At 44.4% G+C, this 20,647-nt stretch overlaps 1 protein-coding gene across 1 annotated transcript in view; it reads left to right on the top strand.

Annotated features, from left to right (window-relative positions):
• Nucleotides 1-1,773: 1,773 nt before the first annotated feature.
• Nucleotides 1,774-20,647, top strand: part of gfod1 (glucose-fructose oxidoreductase domain containing 1) — a 38,966-nt gene continuing 20,092 nt past the window's right edge. The window contains exon 1 of the mRNA XM_048266199.1: nt 1,774-2,594. Within this exon, the coding sequence (XP_048122156.1) occupies nt 2,342-2,594 (253 nt within the window). The 5' untranslated portion in view covers nt 1,774-2,341. The remainder of the gene's footprint in view (nt 2,595-20,647) is intronic.

The following is a 20,647-nucleotide window of genomic DNA, read 5'->3' as shown; positions in this document are numbered from 1 at the left end:
GTTGTAAGTCAATTAACCTTTAACAGACCCACTCTCAATTGAGAAGGTCTGCATGCTAACCAGGCTACATAGCTGTATGTTCAGATGAAAGAGGTATGTTAGGATGGACCTCCTCACGATCACATTAAACACATACAAACATGCACACATACTGTGATATAGTCTAGTTAGCTGTAGTGGGTATACTGTGCTCAACCCCATATGTTAATATGCATCCTTGCCTATTTTAAGTGGGTATACTGAGATGGTGATGCTTTTTAAGTGGGTATACTGCATAGTCCTGTGTGGTATCACGTTGACTACACCACTGCCTCTCACGCAGGGATCAGCACATTAAAGCGATGTGACAGACCGATCGAGAGATTCGCCTCCAACAAGGGACGGGGTGGCCATGCATGCGCTCATGTGCTCACTCCCAAGAATGTCTGGGAGGCTGATGAGCCGTGATCGCATCATCGTGATATTCAAATGCTTGCTGCTTGCTTCAAGGGTTCTTCCTCCCAGGATTCAAAGCAGTTCCCTGGAAAAACCTTGATAAGGTGATTTGTCTGTAAAAACATTTCCATTTTTTATCACACACACACACAGAGTTTAGCAGTTACAGTGCACTCTAGTGTTAAAATCTAATTACACAGCTCTATTTAAAGTATATGAAATAGACTTTTCAACAAGTATTTTTTCTTGACATTGACTAATTTCTGAGACACACCTCAAAGCTAGGGCACTGCATTGCTGAGTCCCACTGAAAGACACAGCTTCATACTGTTCTAATGACACTGAACATCTCATTTATATTTAACATTGTTGATGCATTTTAAACAAGCATCAAGTAAACAAATGTATTTACAGTGAAAGACAGAAGCTAGTTTTTATAGATCTCAAAGTATTCAAAAATAAAACAGTATGTTATTATTGTGTGTTAACTATCATGGGAAAACCTGTACGTACTTTATCACATACAAAAACTATGCTAGATTTGAATAAATTCAGGTAATTTGTACCGTAAGCAGTGGTGGTAATAGGATCAAAATAATCAGTCAATGATTAATGTTTATTGGTCCAGTGGTCCATGTCAGCTAAAGCTGAGCGATAGCAGGATGCCTTTGGAGTGCACCACTCAATAAACAAGCTGCAATGATCAACATATTAACAGAATCTCATATGCATGATGACAATACAGTATAAGTAAAACGTCTGTAATGAAATATGACATAAAACTAAATTTAATATTTGAATACTAAGATTTTATGTGTATCAAACTGATTTGTAATACACTATATCTGTAAAGCATGCTTCCCATCACATAACTGTTTGCATTCTGTGTGACACTGCAGTGGTTTATAGAGCTGACAATGACTGCTGTGCTCGACCAAAAAGTCTGAGAGACTGTGGTCAGAACTAGCTGTAGAGGTGACCTTTGGGTCATAATGCCAAAGGTAGTGTAAAGGTTAGAGCTAGCACACAAAAACAACATCGGATCTAACGGATGTATAATGTAATACAAACTTCAACAAACCTTAACAAAATATCCTGAAGCAGCACACAAGACACATAAAGGGATAAAAACAAGATACATCAAGCAGACCTCGAAAAAAATGTAAGACCCGGATCAGTAAAAAAAAACTTGAAACACAACTTGCACAATCATTATTACACTGACTTGACGTTATGAACTCACAGAATTACACGGTCTCCCTCACACACACTCGCACAGAATGAGACACTGGAACTGAAAGGGTTAAAAATGGGGAGGGCTGGACGGGGAGAGTGACGTATCGCGCGCACAGAGAACACGGCACAACGGGACTGCAACATCAATAACAAGTAGCATTTTATATCGGATCCACCTCACTCTGTGCTACGAAAACCATGGACCCACCTAGGCAAATTTCAGGATGGATCCTAATTTTGAAATGTATTTAACCGACATAATTGCGTGGATTAACCAGTGGTTTATCTGATACGAACGGGCTAGCGGCAGTAAGTGCGACGTGCTCAATGTAACGTTACAGAGCGTCGCCGCAGACTGCGTTGCGTTGCATAGCCGACAAGAAATTGTGATAAGAATGGTGCATCCGTGTAGCGATATTAAAACGCTCTGAATTTTAATAGTAGGCTATTCATTGGCGGTGGGTGTTGCCTCGGCCAGTTTCCATGACGAGGCGAGTCGAGCGGGTACGAGAATGCAAGACAGCGGGTCGTTATGCGCAGGTGGATGGCCACCTGATGTGAAGGAGCCGCTGTCCTTTTCTCCGCGTTTTTGCCGCGTTGTTATATTGCGAGGCTGCTATGGTAGCACCGAAGTCCGGAGTTAAGCTGTAAATACGGCGAAAGGCGAGCCATGCTGCCCGGCGTCGGCGTGTTTGGCACTAGCCTGACCGCGAGGGTGATCATCCCCCTCTTGAAGAATGAGGGCTTCTCCGTGAAAGCTCTGTGGGGACGAACGCAAGAGGAAGCTGAGGAGCTAGCCAAGGAGATGGATGTGCCCTTTTACACCAACCGGATCGACGACGTGCTGCTGCATCAGGATGTAGATTTGGTGTGCATTAACCTGCCGCCACCGCTCACTAGACAGATCGCTGTCAAAACACTGGGTAAGTTTAGGATGGAAGAGGCAGCGATTTTTTTGTGTGCATGTGTCAAGTCATCGCGTGCTATAGCCTACTTTGACAGTCTTCACATACGTGTGGGATAAGCGACATGGTAATCCCCCGTCTGTCGTTATTTGATAGATTTATGAATGGCAAGTGTTGTTTGACCGGTGTGATTTTCTTCCTTGACTCTGTAGACTGTTATTATTGTCGCTAAACCATGATGCTGATGTCGATTCTGATAGCCGAAGACAGGCTCCGTAGCCGTGTGGGCAAGTCACACTCACAATAGAGTAGCCTAATCTCGTTCCTCTGGTTTAGCGTGTTCATGATGGACAAAGCTACGTCATCACACTGAAATTACGACATCACGCTCATCTGTTGTAAAAACCTGAATCCTTAAGCACCTGTTTTGTGGGACTAGCCTTACTGCAGGACTGCCATTTTGCCTGTGTCAAATTCAGACGTGTTCATTCAAAAGCACCACACCCACTTTCAACACCATTCACTGATGCAGGTTGGCACGTCTGGGTTTGAAACCAAGTCTAAAGCCAAATATTCAAGTAACTGTCTGAACCTGTCAGTCTCTCAAATGTTGAGATTGAATTGCCAACTTAACTGTGGCTGAAGGTATAGCCTTCCGGGCATTACTGCACTATCTATTCAGAGTGCCTCTCACGCAGACTGCTTAAGCCAGCTGTTAGTCCCAGTTATCCCAAGACTGAGCTGAAAGAGCTGCTGTCTCCAAAACATACCTGACCACTGACTCCCAGCCAGGCCAGCAGTGTCACAGTCTAGAGAAGCCCCTCCATTGCCCAGTCATGATCATCCGTAGGGTCGGATGCATCACTGGAAAGAGAAGGACAAACAGACAGACAGGGGGGCTGACGCACACACGCCGGGATCCAGTGACGGCAAAAAATAGCCGTGGGAGCCCAGGTCTGATACGTTTCCGGACGCGAGTGTGTGCGAGTGTGTGCGAGTGTGTGAGTGAGTGTGTGTGTGTGTGTTCTGATCATGTCCCATGACTCAAAAATAACCCGGACTGGCCACCCGGCCGGCCGAGTGAGCGAGCGACTGCGCTGTGGATGGTGGCGGATCATGATGTGCTCTTTGATGGCTGCAGGTTGTTTGGCACTTACATAAGAGACTAGAGGCTTCGGTGACAGGACAGAACTGCACTGTGAGGAGGGGGTAGGCGGGTGTCTCTTGCTGTGAGTGTGTGTGTGCACCACTCAGTAGAGTCTCCAGCAGTGTGTCATGATCGAGCGTGTTGACCATTGATGACCATTGCAACCTTTTTCATGCTTCTCCGCCTGCTTTGGATCTCTTTTCTAGGTCGTAGCTGAGTATTGACATAATATCTATGCTGGAGGTGCCCAGTATAATCACCATGACCTTCAGCAGAAGCATGTGATGACTCATCAAAAGGGTTTCTCAAACTCCCAACAGGGGTTGACTAGTAAAGCGCTTCCTTATCGATACTTAAGGTTGCCGGGGGAAATCAATCAGACTGGGCTTTTCCCACAAAAGACATTGCACTATATAAATATCTTGATTCCTGAAATGCTCTTGGACAAACTCACAGCTGGGTTGCTAGGTAGTACTTGGGTAATAGGAACAGTTAGTCTGGTGATAGAGAGAGAAAAAGTACTCTGTAGATTAAATGGTCTTTACTCTCAGTAAGATTATTGTTGTTATTATTATTATTATTTATTTATTTGTATTATTATCCGTGGACAATCGTGTGCATTGCAGGCAGTGCTCCAGGAGAATTACTGCTCTTGATGGATTGAATGAGCGCATGTCTGAAGGGGCTGACATCTGGTGCGGAGGCGATCACAGGCTTGAAGGTTTGAGAGAGTCTCATCTCTTGAGAAGCAAGCTGTTCTTATCTACTGTACTAGTTGTAGGAAATTTTACATTGAGGTCAGTGTCTGTTATCATCAGACTGAGAAGTAAGGCTCTCATATACAGTTAATACATGCATGATGTATGTGTTATGTTGTCATATACCCTCAATAAAATGTGTCTCGGTTCTACAGACAGCCAGGGAAGAGAACCTACCACAGCTAGCCGTTACCCACAATGCACCTGTACTTATCCACAAATCACTTCTGTCAAATTGATTTGCATTCAGAACCATTGTACATCTAGAGCCATTCATCCCAGTTTAAAAGTAGGTTCAGTCACCAGACTGCCATAAGGCATCCTTGTAAAGCAGTTTTCCAAAATCACAGCCTCAGCAGCACTGGTTTCCAGTAGTGTAAACTTGGTTGTGGGCAAATTTACTGCAGTGTTCTCCGCCTCCGCCTGCAGTGATCTCCGTCTCAAAACACACAGAAGCTATGAATGTTGTGTGTTGTAACCCTAGTTGTGCTGTGTGTTGTAACCCTAGTTCGACTACCACATATTTTAGAGTGCTTTGCCCCACTCTTTGGTGAAGCATTGTGTGACCCATGTGTGAACCGCTATCGCCCGTCAGCAAATAGCCTGGTCGTGCCAAATCCACAGAAGAGATCAAACTGTTATGGTTGAGTTGTGTGGCTTGCTGTGTTTTATGACTGTGGATGATAGACATTGGCAAAGAAAGGGTGTGATGCTAGACCCATGGAGTCTTGCATGCTGTAACAGATATGACATGCTCCACACGCGCACAGACACACACACACACACACACACACATATCATATTCCTTGTTACCTGTTTGTGTCACCCTCTCTTTCAGTATATAAGCTACTTCTTACTGTATAACTGATACAGTTCTGATTCAAACTGCCATCCATTTGCTTTGTATGCTAGACTGTCATGGCCCTGATGAAGATGGCGTATCCATCAGAATAAAGGCTTTTATTCTTGATCAGTGTGCCTTGGATTCTTTAACTGCCTCATAGCCTACATATCTTACACACAGGACAGTCACATTTTGCCTTATAAGTGTCATTTGTATTTGTACCAAATTTCACATATTGTTATTCAGAATTTTATCAAACGCTATGGAACATACAGATCAAGGCCTTTTAGGAGTTTTCCTTGATTAAGAGCATTATTGTCATCTATGTAGTTTTAATGCTAGCAGACATGCCGTCAACCAGGAAACACCTGACATGTGTATGTGGAGGTGGCGGGAGGACCCAGGAATGCTTGGTGGCTGAACTGCTTGAAAGGCCGAGTCAAAATGCAAATCTACTTCCCTGTCGTAGGGTGTGTAATGATCTTTATCAGGCCGATGCTGCCTGTTTGCCTTGTGCTGCACGTCGATAAGGCTAATCAGTTAGCCCAGAAGAGGAATGCAGGCTTGGAAAGCAACACAATGCCAGTGTAAACCGCCCAGTGAGAACGGGGGAAATATTTACGGCCCGCTCTCAAGAGGATCTTCTCTCCCGGCGAGAGCGAGTGGGAAACTCGAGTGAGCGAGCGAGGGAGCAGAAAATATTACTGAGCAGAAACCAGGGATTTTCAGGGTCTGCTGGGAAATTGTAGCACTGCATAGTGACACGCCAACCTCCCACAAACACACACACGCGCACACACACGCGCACACACACACACACACACACACACACACACACATGTGACTGAAAAACCTGTCTGTCCTGCTGGCCAACATTACTTCAGTCAATGGGGATGGGGATTTCTCTTTCATTAACTGCCCCCTTCTCACATTCCTCAGGAACTTTCCCAGTCTTTGTGTGTGCGTGTGTTTGTGTGTGTGTTTGTGTGGACTTGGCACTCTTGAGAGTAACACGGCATTAGGATTACCACGGCACTGTTTCACAGATATTTCTCTCTCTCTCTCTCTCTCTCTCTCTCTCTCTCTCTCTCTCTCTCTCTCTCTCTCTCTCTCAGGAAGATGGCATGTATGTTAGTAAGTTTGCCCAATGCAGTATACAGTGGATGAAGCTGCTAGAAGCTGCTCTGCGGACTTGAGTTTTATCTGTCCGGTCTGCATGAGCAGAGAGCAGAGCAGCCCCCAGCATCTCCTCCTCCTCGCCAGTGTTTTGTGTGAGGAGAGGAAGAGGAAGAGCAGTGTTTTGTGTGAGGAGAGGAAGAGGAAGAGCAGTGTTTTGTGTGAGGAGAGGAAGAGGAAGATGAGTGTTTAGTGTGAGGAGAGGAAGATGAGTGTTTAGTGTGAGGAGAGGAAGAGGAAGATGAGTGTTTTGTGTGAGGAGAGGAAGACGAGAGGAAGACTGCCTGTTTCATTCCAGCGTCTAATCCATATGGCATGAATCTAGACCGTGGAGGAGTATTACGCACGCTTGTTTCTCCCAATTTGTCCTTGTGTCGGGACGCAGTCAAGATTAATCCTCCCACAGCTGTTCACATCGCATAATAAAGAGGAACTCAAGAGAGAATCAAAGCCCAGAATTCTTAATGGCTGGCGCCTTGCATTTCATAACATCAGTTCACAACATGGCAAGATAGGTGCCACTGTAAACATGGGCAACAGCAGATTGGCACTGGGCCCTTGAGCAAGCGTGCTTGTGATCTGGTGACGATGGGCCAGTCTTGTGCTTTATCCTGACACGTGTATGGATGTGATTCAACTGCTTTCATTCTGATTCTCCCCTTCTCCTTCTCCCTCTGACCATCACTGTCTCTCTCCCTGGCCTGCTCAAACCAGATAATCCCCCAAGGGTTTCTTCCAATGAAAATGTAGCTGTCCCTTGCCCATGTTGTACCTGTGAGCTTGTTCTAAAGTTATCAGGCCCTCGGTTCTGTTAAGCACCTTCAGACCATTACTCTACCTTGAGACCATTTCAGTTGTGATTGGTACCAGACCTGGGCCGCAGGGGGGCCATAGCCGCTCCACCACTGTCTGCTGTGTGAGCGCCGTCTTGTTCATCCGAGTGATTTGCTGCCTTCCCCAGCTGCGTCCTTGGCACCAGTGGGGTAGTCTAGACAACCACTCTCCACCCTGACGCCCCGTGATGGATGTCTTACTTACTGGCTCTGCTCTCAGGGAAGAGAAGTAGCACCCATAAGGTGGGGGTAACACTAGCCAGCGGCAAGCAGCAGGTTTCCTATTGTTCTCTATGGTTCGGCAGCGGAACGGTGGCAGCGCTAGCGTTGAACAAGCTGAGCGTTGAACTTGGTTTAACTTTCAAAGAGCAACGAGATCGTATTCAATTGTCAGTTTAGGCAAACCGTTTGTGTTACTTAGGAACGAGAGAGAACTTATTACGGTCTGAGCGTTGCGTTGCGCTTGTCGCTGCCACTTGCTGCTGGCCAGTGTGATCCCCGCCTAATACTCACAACAGCTTTCCTCTTCCTGACCATCAGAATGCAAATGCCAGTGCAAATAATAGTATTAGCATTTTGGACAGCTAATGAATTAACACACTAGTATTCACAGCAGCATACAGTGCTAGTAGCTTCTGTGGCCTTAACCTTTGACCCCTGTTTTTCTGGTGTAACATTCTGCACTGGTAGATCTTTAGCGGACGTGGGCTATGTGGTAGACTTTCATTTGTCAGTTAGCCTGTAAAAATGTGTGCTTGCTGCGCTGGTGGTTTTAGGGGTTTGTGAACACAAGAGGTGTTCTCACAAGTGTGGTTACAACGGAAGAACCCGATGCAGGGCAGCTATTTATGAGCATGATCACAAGGCCAATGCGCCTATCTTAGTTTATGGGGACCCTCTGCCTGTCACCACACGACATCGCCCTTTATTAGCTCTTTGTTGCTTAAAATTAATCCCGTCTGATAGGCTTTGTATGGCTAATTCGATTGACCTTTGCAGTGCGCTGTTCGCTGGGACTGCCTTGTCGACTGGGACAGGCTGTATGCCGTGTCTGGTAACAGGCCGGCGACCACAGATGCAGCAGAAGCACACACGGTTCCTCATCAAGGCTATAGCTCCTGGAATAGAACAGGCTCTCTGACCTCTAGTCTCATCCAATGCATATCACATGAAGCTAATTAGCACATGCCAAAGGTCTGGATATAGGTGCTTTATGTCTATAAGTTAATAGAGTTAAGGCAAGTGGTAAGGTGAGAGCAAGCAAGACAGTGGGCAGTGGACATATGAGCCTGTAGAAGAGTTGATCTGCGTAAAGGAAATGTTTCACTTGTATAGCAAGCCAACATGTATTGTTGTCATATCTCAGTGGAAGTTCTCAGTGTTCTTATCATATCTCAGTTCAGGATGCCATACCTCGACCTCGTTTGATTGGAGAAACTGAGTCAACGTCCCAGAGCTGAGTTTATAAAGTACAGCTAGACGCCCGTTAAACTTCAGATAACATGCTCCAGTCCACACATTCTCTCACTGTTCCTGTGTGTAAACAGCACTGGCCATCTACAGTTACACAGGATGTCTGAGGTTTAAATCTAAATTCTGTCTTAGTATCCAAGCAGAGTTAGTCAGAGTGGTTGATTCATTCAACTTAAAGAAAGAAACAGTCCACATTGCTGGTGAAAGGTTGTTGATATTTGTGCTTCTAAAACAATGTGTACATGGCATGGGATGGCTCAGACCAAACCACTGACTAGAGGTTTGTCTTCCATTTAGAAAGCCAAGATCCTGTACAAACATGTATGTTTTACTTTAGACCAGTGGTCCCAAACTGGCCTCATTTTGGGTGGCCCCAAAACATGTCCATGGTATATAGCATCCGGCCCAAGATGGGAGAATGCGACATCGTCAAACTATAACTTCCGTAATTTCCCCATTCATTCTCTATGGCGAGTCTTAACAGTACACATGTAATACTCTTTTTGTCCATTGGTGGTTGTTTTGGCGCTGTTTTGCGTTTGCCATCGAAAACGGAATGAAACGTAGGCCTACCTGCAAACAATGCAAGAGGCTGACTGCATTAGTGCTCAAAGTATTCTAGAAGTGTATCAATTAATTTTTAATAACTAACTAAGTCAAGTCATATTTCTGGGACTTTCTGGGATAATTATTTCTAATTCGTTCAAATATTCATACAAATTCACAAGTTCTCACCAGGTGAGTGAAAGTGGTCATTTCAGATGTTTTTGCCTGCACTTCATAAAACGCTCATAGTTTGAGAACTTCAAATTATTTGTAGGATACTGCTCACAACTTGAGCTGTGTATGCAAATACACAGAGTTCAGAGTTCACACATTTTGGATAAAATACACTTTTGGGACTCCCTGCTAATACTTTTAGGAATGTTAAAGTCTTTTTATTAGTATTATTTAATTTGAGCTACATTTTACACTGATATGGCATGATGGCAATATAAACACAGCTAATAATGGTATTAAATTGCAGTAGCCTATGATTAAATGTAATGGAATATTCAACTAAGGTAGGCTGCTGTTGTTCACAGCACTAAGCTATTGTGTTTGCTATGTTTGCTAAGCTATGTTTACTAATATACTCTGGCCCCTCTTAGAGCCAGGCATAGTGAGCTGGCCCTCATAAGAAAAAGTTTGGGGACCACTGCTTTAGAGGGTTTTTTTCTTAAAATGCACGCTCTGAGAGTTTGTGGCCCATCAGGAGTGATGCACTGAACTTGACCAAGTGTGTTTGGTATAAGAAGATATTTAAGATATTTAAGCCTCTCGGTGCTACCTAACCACTAGTTCTCCATCTGCTTCTATGACATACTTTGCCCCAAATCAGGCCCAGCCCATTCCCAGAGCTGTCTGTCTGCTCTGCCGTAACCACGTAACCGCCCCTGAAAGAGGCGACTCTTTGTTCCAGACAGGTTCTAGAACCTTCAGAATCTTCCGTTGGCCCCCACAGCACTGAGTGATGGAGAGGACCCTCCTATGCTTGGGCTGAATGCCGGGGCCTGTTTAGCGGGGTCTCCCAGCTCTTGGCACTAAGCTGGCTGCATTGCCATTTACATGCTAATGTCGGCTAGCAGGAGAGAGAAAGAGGGAGGGAGAGAGAAACCACAGAAGGAGAGAGTGAGAGAGACAGAGAGGAAGGGAGGAAGGGTGGGAGTTTTAGGGAGGGTAGGAGAAACTGCCTTGGTCTTAAGGTCCTGTGAAATTGCCTTTGTTGGCTAAATGAATTGGCCTATGGAGCTTCTTAAGCGCCCCCTCCCCACCCCCCTAACGGCTGAGCAGTGAACATTCCTCAAGGCAGACTGGTAGCTCAGTGCACTTGTGATTGTGTCACACTCTCACAGTACTACGCTTAGGTGTTTGAGTATGTGATTATGTCTCATCTATTAGGTAAAGTGAAGATCAATTCTTTTCCTCTTTTTCTTATCTGGGATTTTTTTTTATGATCTGACTCACCAATGACAGCATGGTTACAGAAAGTAATGCAATTTCACAACCTCCTCAATGTCATGTTCTCACACTCATCCCTGTGCATCCCATGGTGCATCCCTTTGTGATGTAATCTTCATGGTCTGTAAGATCTCCCCCAGTTTTTGCTTTCTCAAGATGTGCAAGTCTGTGGTTGCCTGCTATGTTTTTACTAGTTACCACTCCCTTAATGGAGTCTAGCCATGACCGGTCTGTCTGCCTGTGTGAATGAATACTCCCACTATGATTGAGGATGTGGGTTGACTGGCTCTTTGGCATGGTCAAAATACAAGATTATCATCCAAGAGGCTGGGTGGGGTGAATACTCTCATCTCACTGGTTGGGACATCAGAGGTGTTAGAGTAATTTATCCTAATCTCAACAGCCAATGTCAAAACTACAGGAAATGATTCAAGATCAGTTTATCTGTCTGCCTGGAAGAGGTCCATTTGGTATTGTGGTAATTGGGCCATAGGGAATGAAAACAGGATACAAACGCCTGTCTGTGTCCCTGGAGGACTGCAACCGGACTTGAACAAATGTTTCAGGGTCCCAGGATTTAAGTGTGTGTATCCTGGAAGCATAGCTGTTGAACAACTGCTGTCCTAAAGTGACAGTATTGTTTCAAACACTCTTACATTACATTACATTACATTATTACTTTACATTTTGCTGACGCATTTTTAACCAAAGCGATTTACAACATGGTAAACATTTTAAGCATTTTAAAGCAATTCTCTCAACAATTCTAGGACAATTTAAAAAAGGTAGAGTACAATAAGAATAAGTGCATCAGTGAGTGCTGTTTTTAAACAGTCGAGTGTCCGTTCTCTTAGTTACCATGGTGGTCGTTAAGCTTTAGGGAAACGCAGTCGAGTGAGTCTGTTGGCAGGATGTTCTGGGATGCTTTCGGTCAGTGCTCTTTGAAAATGAGCAGGACATCTCCTGACGGATGTCTCCCTTTCCAGTTATTTTCGCTCTGACCTTCGGTGACCTTCATTGACCTTGTTCAGTTCACAGCTTTTCCTGACACGAGTAAAGGTATGACAGAGACGTGCACCTAGGCAGGAAGTAGGAGAATCCTAAACTCATCAGTGGTTTGAGCTGCGTGACAAGGCCTTTCTAAATTTCACTCCCCTTCGTGCAGTGTCCCATCTGAACTCCCATCCTCATCATTATCACCTGGACCTCTTGAGACTGCAGCAGCACAGTGAAACCAGAGCTGAGTTTATAAAGTACAGCTAGACGCTCGTAAAACTTCAGATAAGAGAGATAAAGCCCCCAGTAGTGCTTCTAAGCTGTAGCAAACAGATAGGTGCTCCAGCCCACACATTCTCTCACTGTTCCTGTGTGTAAACAGCACTGGCCATTTACAGTCACACAGGATGTCTGAGGTTTAAATCCTGCAGTATCTAAATTCTCTCTTACTGCTTCAGTAGCAGGCTGCTGTAGTATCCAAACAGAGTTAGTCAGAGTGGTTGATTCATTCCCCTTAAAGAAATTGTGCTGCGTTCCTGCCTAATTTGTAAATGACTCGTGCTGAACTGGGTGTCATCGGAGTTTAGCGCTGCCTCTAATCTGAAGAAGCGCCTCATTGGGAGTAATTGACTAATATGGGGTTTCCAGCAGCACTCTGCTCTCAGCACACAGTTTCAGGACACTGAACTTGATGAGAGCCAACTGACATCAGACTGCAGTGGGATACTGTTACTTGTACTATACTATGCCTATACTGTTTGCTCATTTTTGAAGAACTTTTTAAGGGGACTGAATTCAAGGTTAATTTGGTGGTGATTGCCAAGTACCAACTGATCAAGAAAGCATTAAGGTGTCTGTTACTAGATGGAAGTGTCATTTAATAGACATTCAGGATTGCCAAGTAGTTTTCAGGTGACATTGAGATAAATCTAGGTGTATTTTAAGGAATTTTGTGATTCTTACTTAGTACGTTCCACTGGTGAGTGTGGGTTGATTTAATTGTCAAAAAGACACTTCGACAGGAAGAGGCTTATTTCAAAGCATGTGGCCTTCAACCGCTCTCACTTCCTGCAGTGTGTGTGTGTGTGTGTGTGTGTGTGTGTGTTTGTTTGTGTGTGTTGGTATGCAGTGTGTGTGTGTGTGTGTGTTGGTATGCAGTATATGTGTGTATATATATATATATATATATATATATATATATATATATATATATATATATATATATATATATATATATATATATATCTGTCTACATGCGTGACTGTATGCACGTGTGGATGTGTCTTCACATAAGCATAGTTAGGTTAAGACGCATGTGTGTAAGTGTTTGCAATTGTCCAAGAGGGGTGTGGATGGAACATTCACACTAGACTGTGTCACTGCTGCTTGTGTGCTGAGCTCATGGCAGGAAACAGGAAGCTGACTGATGACAATGACATTGACGAATCAACGGCAATGAGAATGATTATGATGGTAGCGGTCGTGATGATAATGGTGGTGGTGGTATTGACTGTTTGACCTTGAGACTGCTTCTCCGATGGGTCACCCTGGGCGAAGTCTACTCACCCTTCTACTGTTCCTGATAACTTCCTTCCTCTAACCGCCCACCACCACCACCAAAGGAATAATGCCTTATATGGCTCCTTTTGCTGATACTTCATAAATGACCTGTCTATGGCCAAGGAGGAAGTAGTACATTCAAGCTGGTTTTCAGAGTGTTTGGTTTGCTCTGTCTCACTCTCTGGTGTTAGGTTTGCTGTTGAAATGATGCAGTGTGATGTGTTGCTTCCTGAAAAGAAGCAGAATGGTTTGTTTGGCTTATGACTTAGTTAGTAGATGGTGGGTCCAAGGTTACTATTAGTCACAGTTTTCCTGTGCCCAAGCAGTGAGACAATGACTTTCACATTGTGGCTGGTTGGGGATATGTGTGGTTTTTTTTTTTTTATTTGTAAGAAAAACCCTGAATTCTTTCACTGAATCTGAAATCTCTCTGTTGATATCTTATCAGTGACTATAAAATGTAACTTAGCCTAAACAGGCCTTTCAAGGCTGATGGATATACTTTCAGTATACACTGTACTGGGTGCGTATGGACAGGACAGCAGAAGCTAATAGGACGACATTATGGGTTGGGTGTAGGTTAACATCCTGCTTAATGAAAAAGAACAAAATAAATAATAACAATATCAGCTCACTGTGTTTATTACACCTGCAGTGATATCTGATTCAAACTGTCTCCTCCATGGCTTATTTCAGCATGATGGGCCTTATTGCTTTATGTCTCTCAGGCTGGCTGTGAGTGACAGGCATCTCAGTGCTGAGAGATCTCCTTTCCTCTCAGCCAGTCCTCCCAGCCTGCATCTGAGTGACATGTCTCCCAGGTGACTGAGCTGACGGTCACCACAGCGATGGGTTTGTCACTTCCAGTTCCGCTCAGTTTTTTTCTTCTCTTTTTTTTTTGCTTAACTCAGAGAAACCACCACAGTCAGGTAGTCCGCTTCACTACCCACTAGGATGGATGTCATCTCTAGGATCTTGTATTCTTAGCACAAAATTGCTTCCCGTTAGGTGAAGCTATTTCTGTGGTGTGATTTTCTCAGTTTCACAGAGAAATGAATGACTATTTTATATATAAACCCTTCCGATTTTACATCCATGGGTCTCACTGTTCCTATAACTGGTCGGATTTGGTTCTGCTTACTGGACTCCACAAATTATATGAAGGGAACTTTGCAGGAACCTGCGAGCAAAATGCGAAAGAAAATCAGATATTGGCAAAACTGCATAGGGGGGCTTTAAGTGGAGAATATACATTGATTCAGGTTTTTGAAGGAAAATATTTCCAGTTTTCTACTTAACCTTTACATTGAGGTATGAATTAGGCTAACATCTAATAACTAAAAAATATCTAAAAAGGAAATGAGTTTCATAAATGAGGCCTTTTGAATGATTGGGTCCTGTGTGGCTTATGGTAAATTAAAGTTAATATAAGGGAATGATTTCAATCAAGTTGCTTATGACCTAGTCTTTGACCTAAAGTACAAGTTCAATTTGACCCGAAATTTTGCAGACACTTTTGTCCATAGCGACACAATCTCAGAAAGGTGGGATCGGTAAATCAAACACAGGTCAACTAATCGTCATTTGGTGATGTCACCTCTGCTCAACCATGTCCACATATGATCCTACAGGAGGCTATACTACGCGATTCCCAGCCCAGCTCCTTGACTGTTGACTCATTAACCAAACTGGCCACCGTTGTGGTCACACACACCACCACGGTTCTGCCCTTGCAGTTACGCAGGGAGTGAATGATGCAAATACTGCACAATCATACAGAGGCAGGCAGGAGAGGAACTTTTTGCCCAGCAACACGCGCGCACACACACACACACACACACACACACACGCACACACACATGCACACAAACACACACACGCGCACCTACATACATATACACACACTACACACACACGCCCACACACACACACACACACACACATGCACACAAACACACACACGTGCACCTACATACATATACACACACTACACACACACACACACGCACACGCACGCAGGTTATGACAACAAAATGGTGGTAATTGTGCAGATGGATGTATTGATGACTTCCACTGATTTCTGCGACTCCATTGTAAAAGCCTGACTGGACTGGCAGGCTGTTTTTAGAAGAGCAGTGAAAGAGAGAAACACTTCTCGGCGATAGCCAGTCCCTGGCCACCAGGCCTGCCAGAGAGTGGTGGTCGTTGGCTTTCTGTGCCCTGGCCTGCCGCGAGGAGATAAGAACGCAGTGACCAGCGCTATGCAAATAGAGACTTTGCATACTCTCACCGCAAACAGCTGACCGACGGCTGACAGCTGACGGCTTCTTCATCTGGTATTGCACCACAGGCATTCCGCAGGGTCTTAAAAAGATAGATAGAAGTCTACAATGTATGCATGGTATTAATTTGAAGCTTTAAAAAGTATTAACATTAGCAGTTTATGCACGCGGTCGTAAATCCATAGTTAGGTCTTAATTATGTTAATGCTCATTTAACACTAGGCCCTTCTACAATTAATGGGCAGTTGTTTGGTATTGTAGTTATTTCTCTCAACAGTACAGATGTATCACAAAACAATAAAACTACAACCAAGATCAACATGAACAGAATCTATAGCAGTTCAAGTTTAGGGTATTTACTTATCTTGACATTTTAGAACTCCCATTTTCCTTCATGCTGTTCTTTGTATTTTTTTGACCGTATGTGTTACAATAGTTCTTCAATTTAATTCATTATGGTCTTAAAATAGTTGTAACTTGTTGAAACATGCAGAAACTCAGCCTTAGTTTGGCAGAAACCTTCACCAGGTCAGTGATGGGTTGAACTTCCTCTAGCTGGAGGCCCATTTGGACTCTACCCGAATGAACCAGCACAATCAGTTTTTCACGTTTATTTGTTTTAAACAAGTGTGAAATACTGTAGCGTAGGCTCCTTCCGGCCTATTTGTATTCAGATTTATGCATAGGCTGTGTTTTGTGTGTGTGTGTGTGTGGACGTGTGGACGTGACACAAGCATCTCTTTGTTCTACCGCAGTTGTGTCTGTTTCCTTCTTGCTTTAACAACCTGAGTGCATCTCTCAGTTTGGAGCCAATGTGATTGTCCTTGCCAAACCAATTATGCTGGGATGAGCCTAACTCAATAACGATGATGACAAACACCCACATGCAGGCAGAGGAACCGCGTGTTCAGATATGGCAGCAGAACAGTTTTACAGGACAGATTTATCGTTGAGTGTGTAGCTACACTAATGTCTTGTTCCGTACTAAATAGAATAGCCAAGTGAACTAAATGGGATTGGCCCCTTAAATATGGGAGAGAGAGAGACTTTCGGAAGAGACAGGGGAGTTTATGGAGAGGTGTATCTCCCGGTGTTCAGCTCCTGAAAGTTTGTTCTTGTTGTATCAGATTTTGGGTGAAACCGCAGATGCTCTTGTTGATAGCGGGCACATTCCTGAACGATGGCTGCTTCCTCACATGACATGTTATCAGACAGCAGCTAATCTTAGAGCTGGAGCGAGTGAAGCATCTCCAGCAGGGTGGCATGCACAGTCACATGTCTGCTCTCTGGTGATGACCCCCATATCATCCCCACGGAATTCACCCCGCACTGACAAGACACTGATGGTAAGAGTGAGTGTGTCAGATTGAGTGTGTGGAATATGACACACCCTCACACACTCCACGTGTGTCTAAGTTGTGTATTAGTCACACCCAGTGAGACCATGGGCTTATGCAATCTTTCAATCCTCTTTTTTTCCCCCCGTCATCTGTCTGTCTATCTCCCCAACCATCCATCTGTCTGTCTTCCTGTCTCTCCTGTTTGTCTGTATCTGTCTATCCTTGACTTTTTCGTCTTTTTTTTTCTTGCTTCCTTATTGTTCTGTCTCCGTCCTCCAAGCGCCTATATCGCACCCTCTCCACCCACCCCACCTCTCCCCTGGTCCTGTGTCCCCTGGTCTTCTGCCCGGCTCGATGCAGGTTCGTACGGGGTCAGCTGTCCTCCTGTGTGGCCATCCTGGAGGGAGAGAGCGGAGCTGCACTGCTCTCCCAGTCAGCCCACAGCTGGCTGTTTCTCTGCCTGTAACCATGGCGACACAATGGAGATGTCTGACGTTCTTCAAGTCAGCCCAGTCCAGCCCCTCCCCCTCCCCTCTCCCTCTCCCTCTTTTCAGCCCACCCACCCACTCCCAAATGGCCAGTGTGTAAACCCACCGCATCAATTAGCCTGAATGACTGGGATTGGGATGGATTGTTGGCCTCTGGTCTGCTTGACTTCCTCACTCAAGCCTGTGTCTTGAGTATTGAGTTGAGCTGCTGACATTTCACTCACGCTGCTTCTGTTAAGGAAGTTAAGGAAATTGTTTTTCCACAAAGGGTGACGTCTGTGGATTATTACATTTGCCTTAGAGCGGGGGGGGGGGGGGGGGTTAACAATGATCCAGTTGATTTACAGTGAAATGATGAGAGAGATTATGAGTAGACAGTGAACTGCCCATATTTCAGGGAGGATGAGTTACTCTGTCACACCCTGTTTCCATTCCATGTGGGTGCCATGCCATGTCTGATTGAATGCCATTTCATCTGTTTAGGCATGCGATAACTGCTAACACATGGCTAATCATGCACCCACCCCAAATAAACAATAGACTGGTAGCAGATGTTACTCCTTTTCAAAGCATGACTAATTGATTGCGTTATGACACATAGTGGCATTTCAAGCCATGTGCTTTTATGTTGCCGACATTCCACGTTCGATTGTGTAACTCAGGAGATGACTGGTGATGATGGTGCTCTGGGAGAAACATGCTACGGCAAGCCAAGTAGAACACAGTATAATGACAAAGGGAAATAAACGTATCACTGGAACACTTTTCTCCTCCGGTATGAGGAGAGTTGCAGTGCTCTGTCAGAAGGGAGTAGTCCAGTTATTTAAATTATTCTATATTTATTTTATGCTGCAATTTTCTTGTGGCACCTGTAAAGTTTTGTAATTAGTGGAACTTGTGGACCAGGTGTTGGTTATAGTAAGTAGAACCAGCTGTTTGTGTGTGTGTGTACTTGCGCAGGTGTGCAGCATAACCAGTTCAGATAGCATCTGTCTGTGCGGGTCTTGGTCTCATGGGGCCAAACAGACATGGATGATTGACATTCAGAGCTGATCCCCAAATGAGGCCTGATGTCCACTCACACCTGGACAACAAGGCATGTGCCTTTACAAGGGGCAAGATAGATGGCTTTAGGATGTTTTAAATGCACATAATGGTAATAAAATTCAACATTTTATGGACGGATATGGGTATTTTGCTCTAAAGGGAACTGAATAATTAAGGCTGAAAGCTCGAAACTCAGGTACCCAATAGGCCTTTGTTCACCCCTGCAAAATGTGCAAATTGCTCTTTTGGTGTGTGTGTGTGTGTGTGTGTCTGTGTGTCTGTGTGTGTGTGTGTGTATGAATGCTCATAGCTGGGTGTGTTAGAGGCTGCATAAACACTGGGCTCTTCTGTAGTGCAGACTGACGGGCTGATTCAGCATGAGTGACCAGCGAGACCGAGGTGATTGCTTTTGGCCCGGCCTGTCAGTCCCCTTAAAAGCCCGAGACAGCCTCTTGAACAGCAGACAATGCACTGGGAGAGAATTAGCATACATGTTAGAGGCAGGGCTAGTCAGTATTAGCAATGGCCTCCTTTGCTATGCTTTGGTATTTAAAAAAAAAATGGCCAGTGTTGAATAGTGTGTATGTATAAGTATAAGTATATATACTTGATATATTTGATCCCGTGAGGGAAATTTGGTCTCTGCATTTATCCCAATCCGTGAATTAGTGAAACACACACAGCACACAGTGTACACACAGTTAGGTGAAGCACACACTAACAGCGGCGCTCGGGGAGCAGTGAGGGGTTAGGTTCCTTGGTCAAGGGCACTTCAGCCGTGCCTACTGGTCGGGGTTCGAACTGGCAACCCTCCGATTACAGGTACGCAGTGCAAACCAGTAGGCCACGGCTGCCCCGTATGCGTTGTGGAGACGTAATGTCATCACTTCTGTGGATTGTATTCAGAACACAGTAGTTGTTGCACAAAACAAAATGACAGACCATAATTGGTGGAATTTGTGTATCTGTTAGTGGTGGTTATGGTGACTATGAGAAAGGGGATGTACAGTAGTCAGAAGCATAAAAGATTCATATTCTCAAAGACAGTGTCTTTAGAAACTAGATTCCCCCAGTGCAAGCTGTGCTAGAGACTCATCATAACCCCATTCAACAGAAAACATACTAACTCACACACCCAGCTTTGTGTGTAATTGTTTTGACATTCTGGATGTAGATTAATTGCAGGGACAATAAGACAATTCTTACAGCCAATCTAATTTCATCCTGCCGCCCCCTTTTTCCCCTTCGTTCCTCATTTATTGATATGCAAATAGCCCAAGAAAACCCATTGAGGAAGACTTTATTAAATCACCATTATTTGTATCGTTTTCTTTTGTTATTCTAGTTAGCGTTTCGTGACTTGCTATTACAGCGCTTGTCGTAGTGGCGCATTGTTTCCTAAGTGGGCGGATTCTAGCCGCGTGGCTAATAGGTCCCTCGGGGACGCCAGAGCCTTGATGTTGGGCATGGCACCCTGACAAGATCAATCCTGCTTTGCCTCAAGGCCCGTAATAAAGGAGGGAGAGGTACCCAACAACCTCACATTACTCTGGGGTCTGTGGGTCTCCAGGGGGGTTCCATAAGAACCTGGGGCTCAAATGGGTTCTCAAAGGGTTCTATCCTATTGAAAAATTCTATTTCATTGACAATGGAAAATGATATTAGTTATTGTTCATGAATGTTTGTCTTTTATGGATGATTTTGAAAATGTTATGAATTACATTCTTCCATGCATCCCAGTGTACTATATTTTTGCATGGGAGATTACTTAAACACATTATAGTTTCTCTATAATCAACATGAATACTGGCAAATTATATATGAAATAATATGCATAATGAATGTGGAAAACATACAAAGCTGAAAGGTACGGTAGGCCAACCTGCTGATTAAGCTATGCTGTTGAGGACCTACTATCTGAAAGTAAAACAGCCATCTGATGTGCTTTTGGAGTGAGCCTGTCTATTATGTTTGAACCCAGACATCTAAAAACTCTCATGAATGCTTTTTTTTGGTCCCTTTGGGCACTTAACAAGAGTAAAACCCCTCGCTAAGTGATGCTAATGTCCGTCCTACAGCAGATGTCTCTGTTTGTGTCCACGCTAATGGACAAGCACACACTGCAT

This window comes from Alosa alosa, chromosome 16 (assembly GCF_017589495.1).
Source record: "Alosa alosa isolate M-15738 ecotype Scorff River chromosome 16, AALO_Geno_1.1, whole genome shotgun sequence".
Taxonomy (NCBI): Eukaryota; Metazoa; Chordata; class Actinopteri; order Clupeiformes; family Clupeidae; genus Alosa; species Alosa alosa.
Note: the sequence above shows the minus strand (reverse complement) of the source record. Positions and strands in the feature narration are given on the sequence as shown.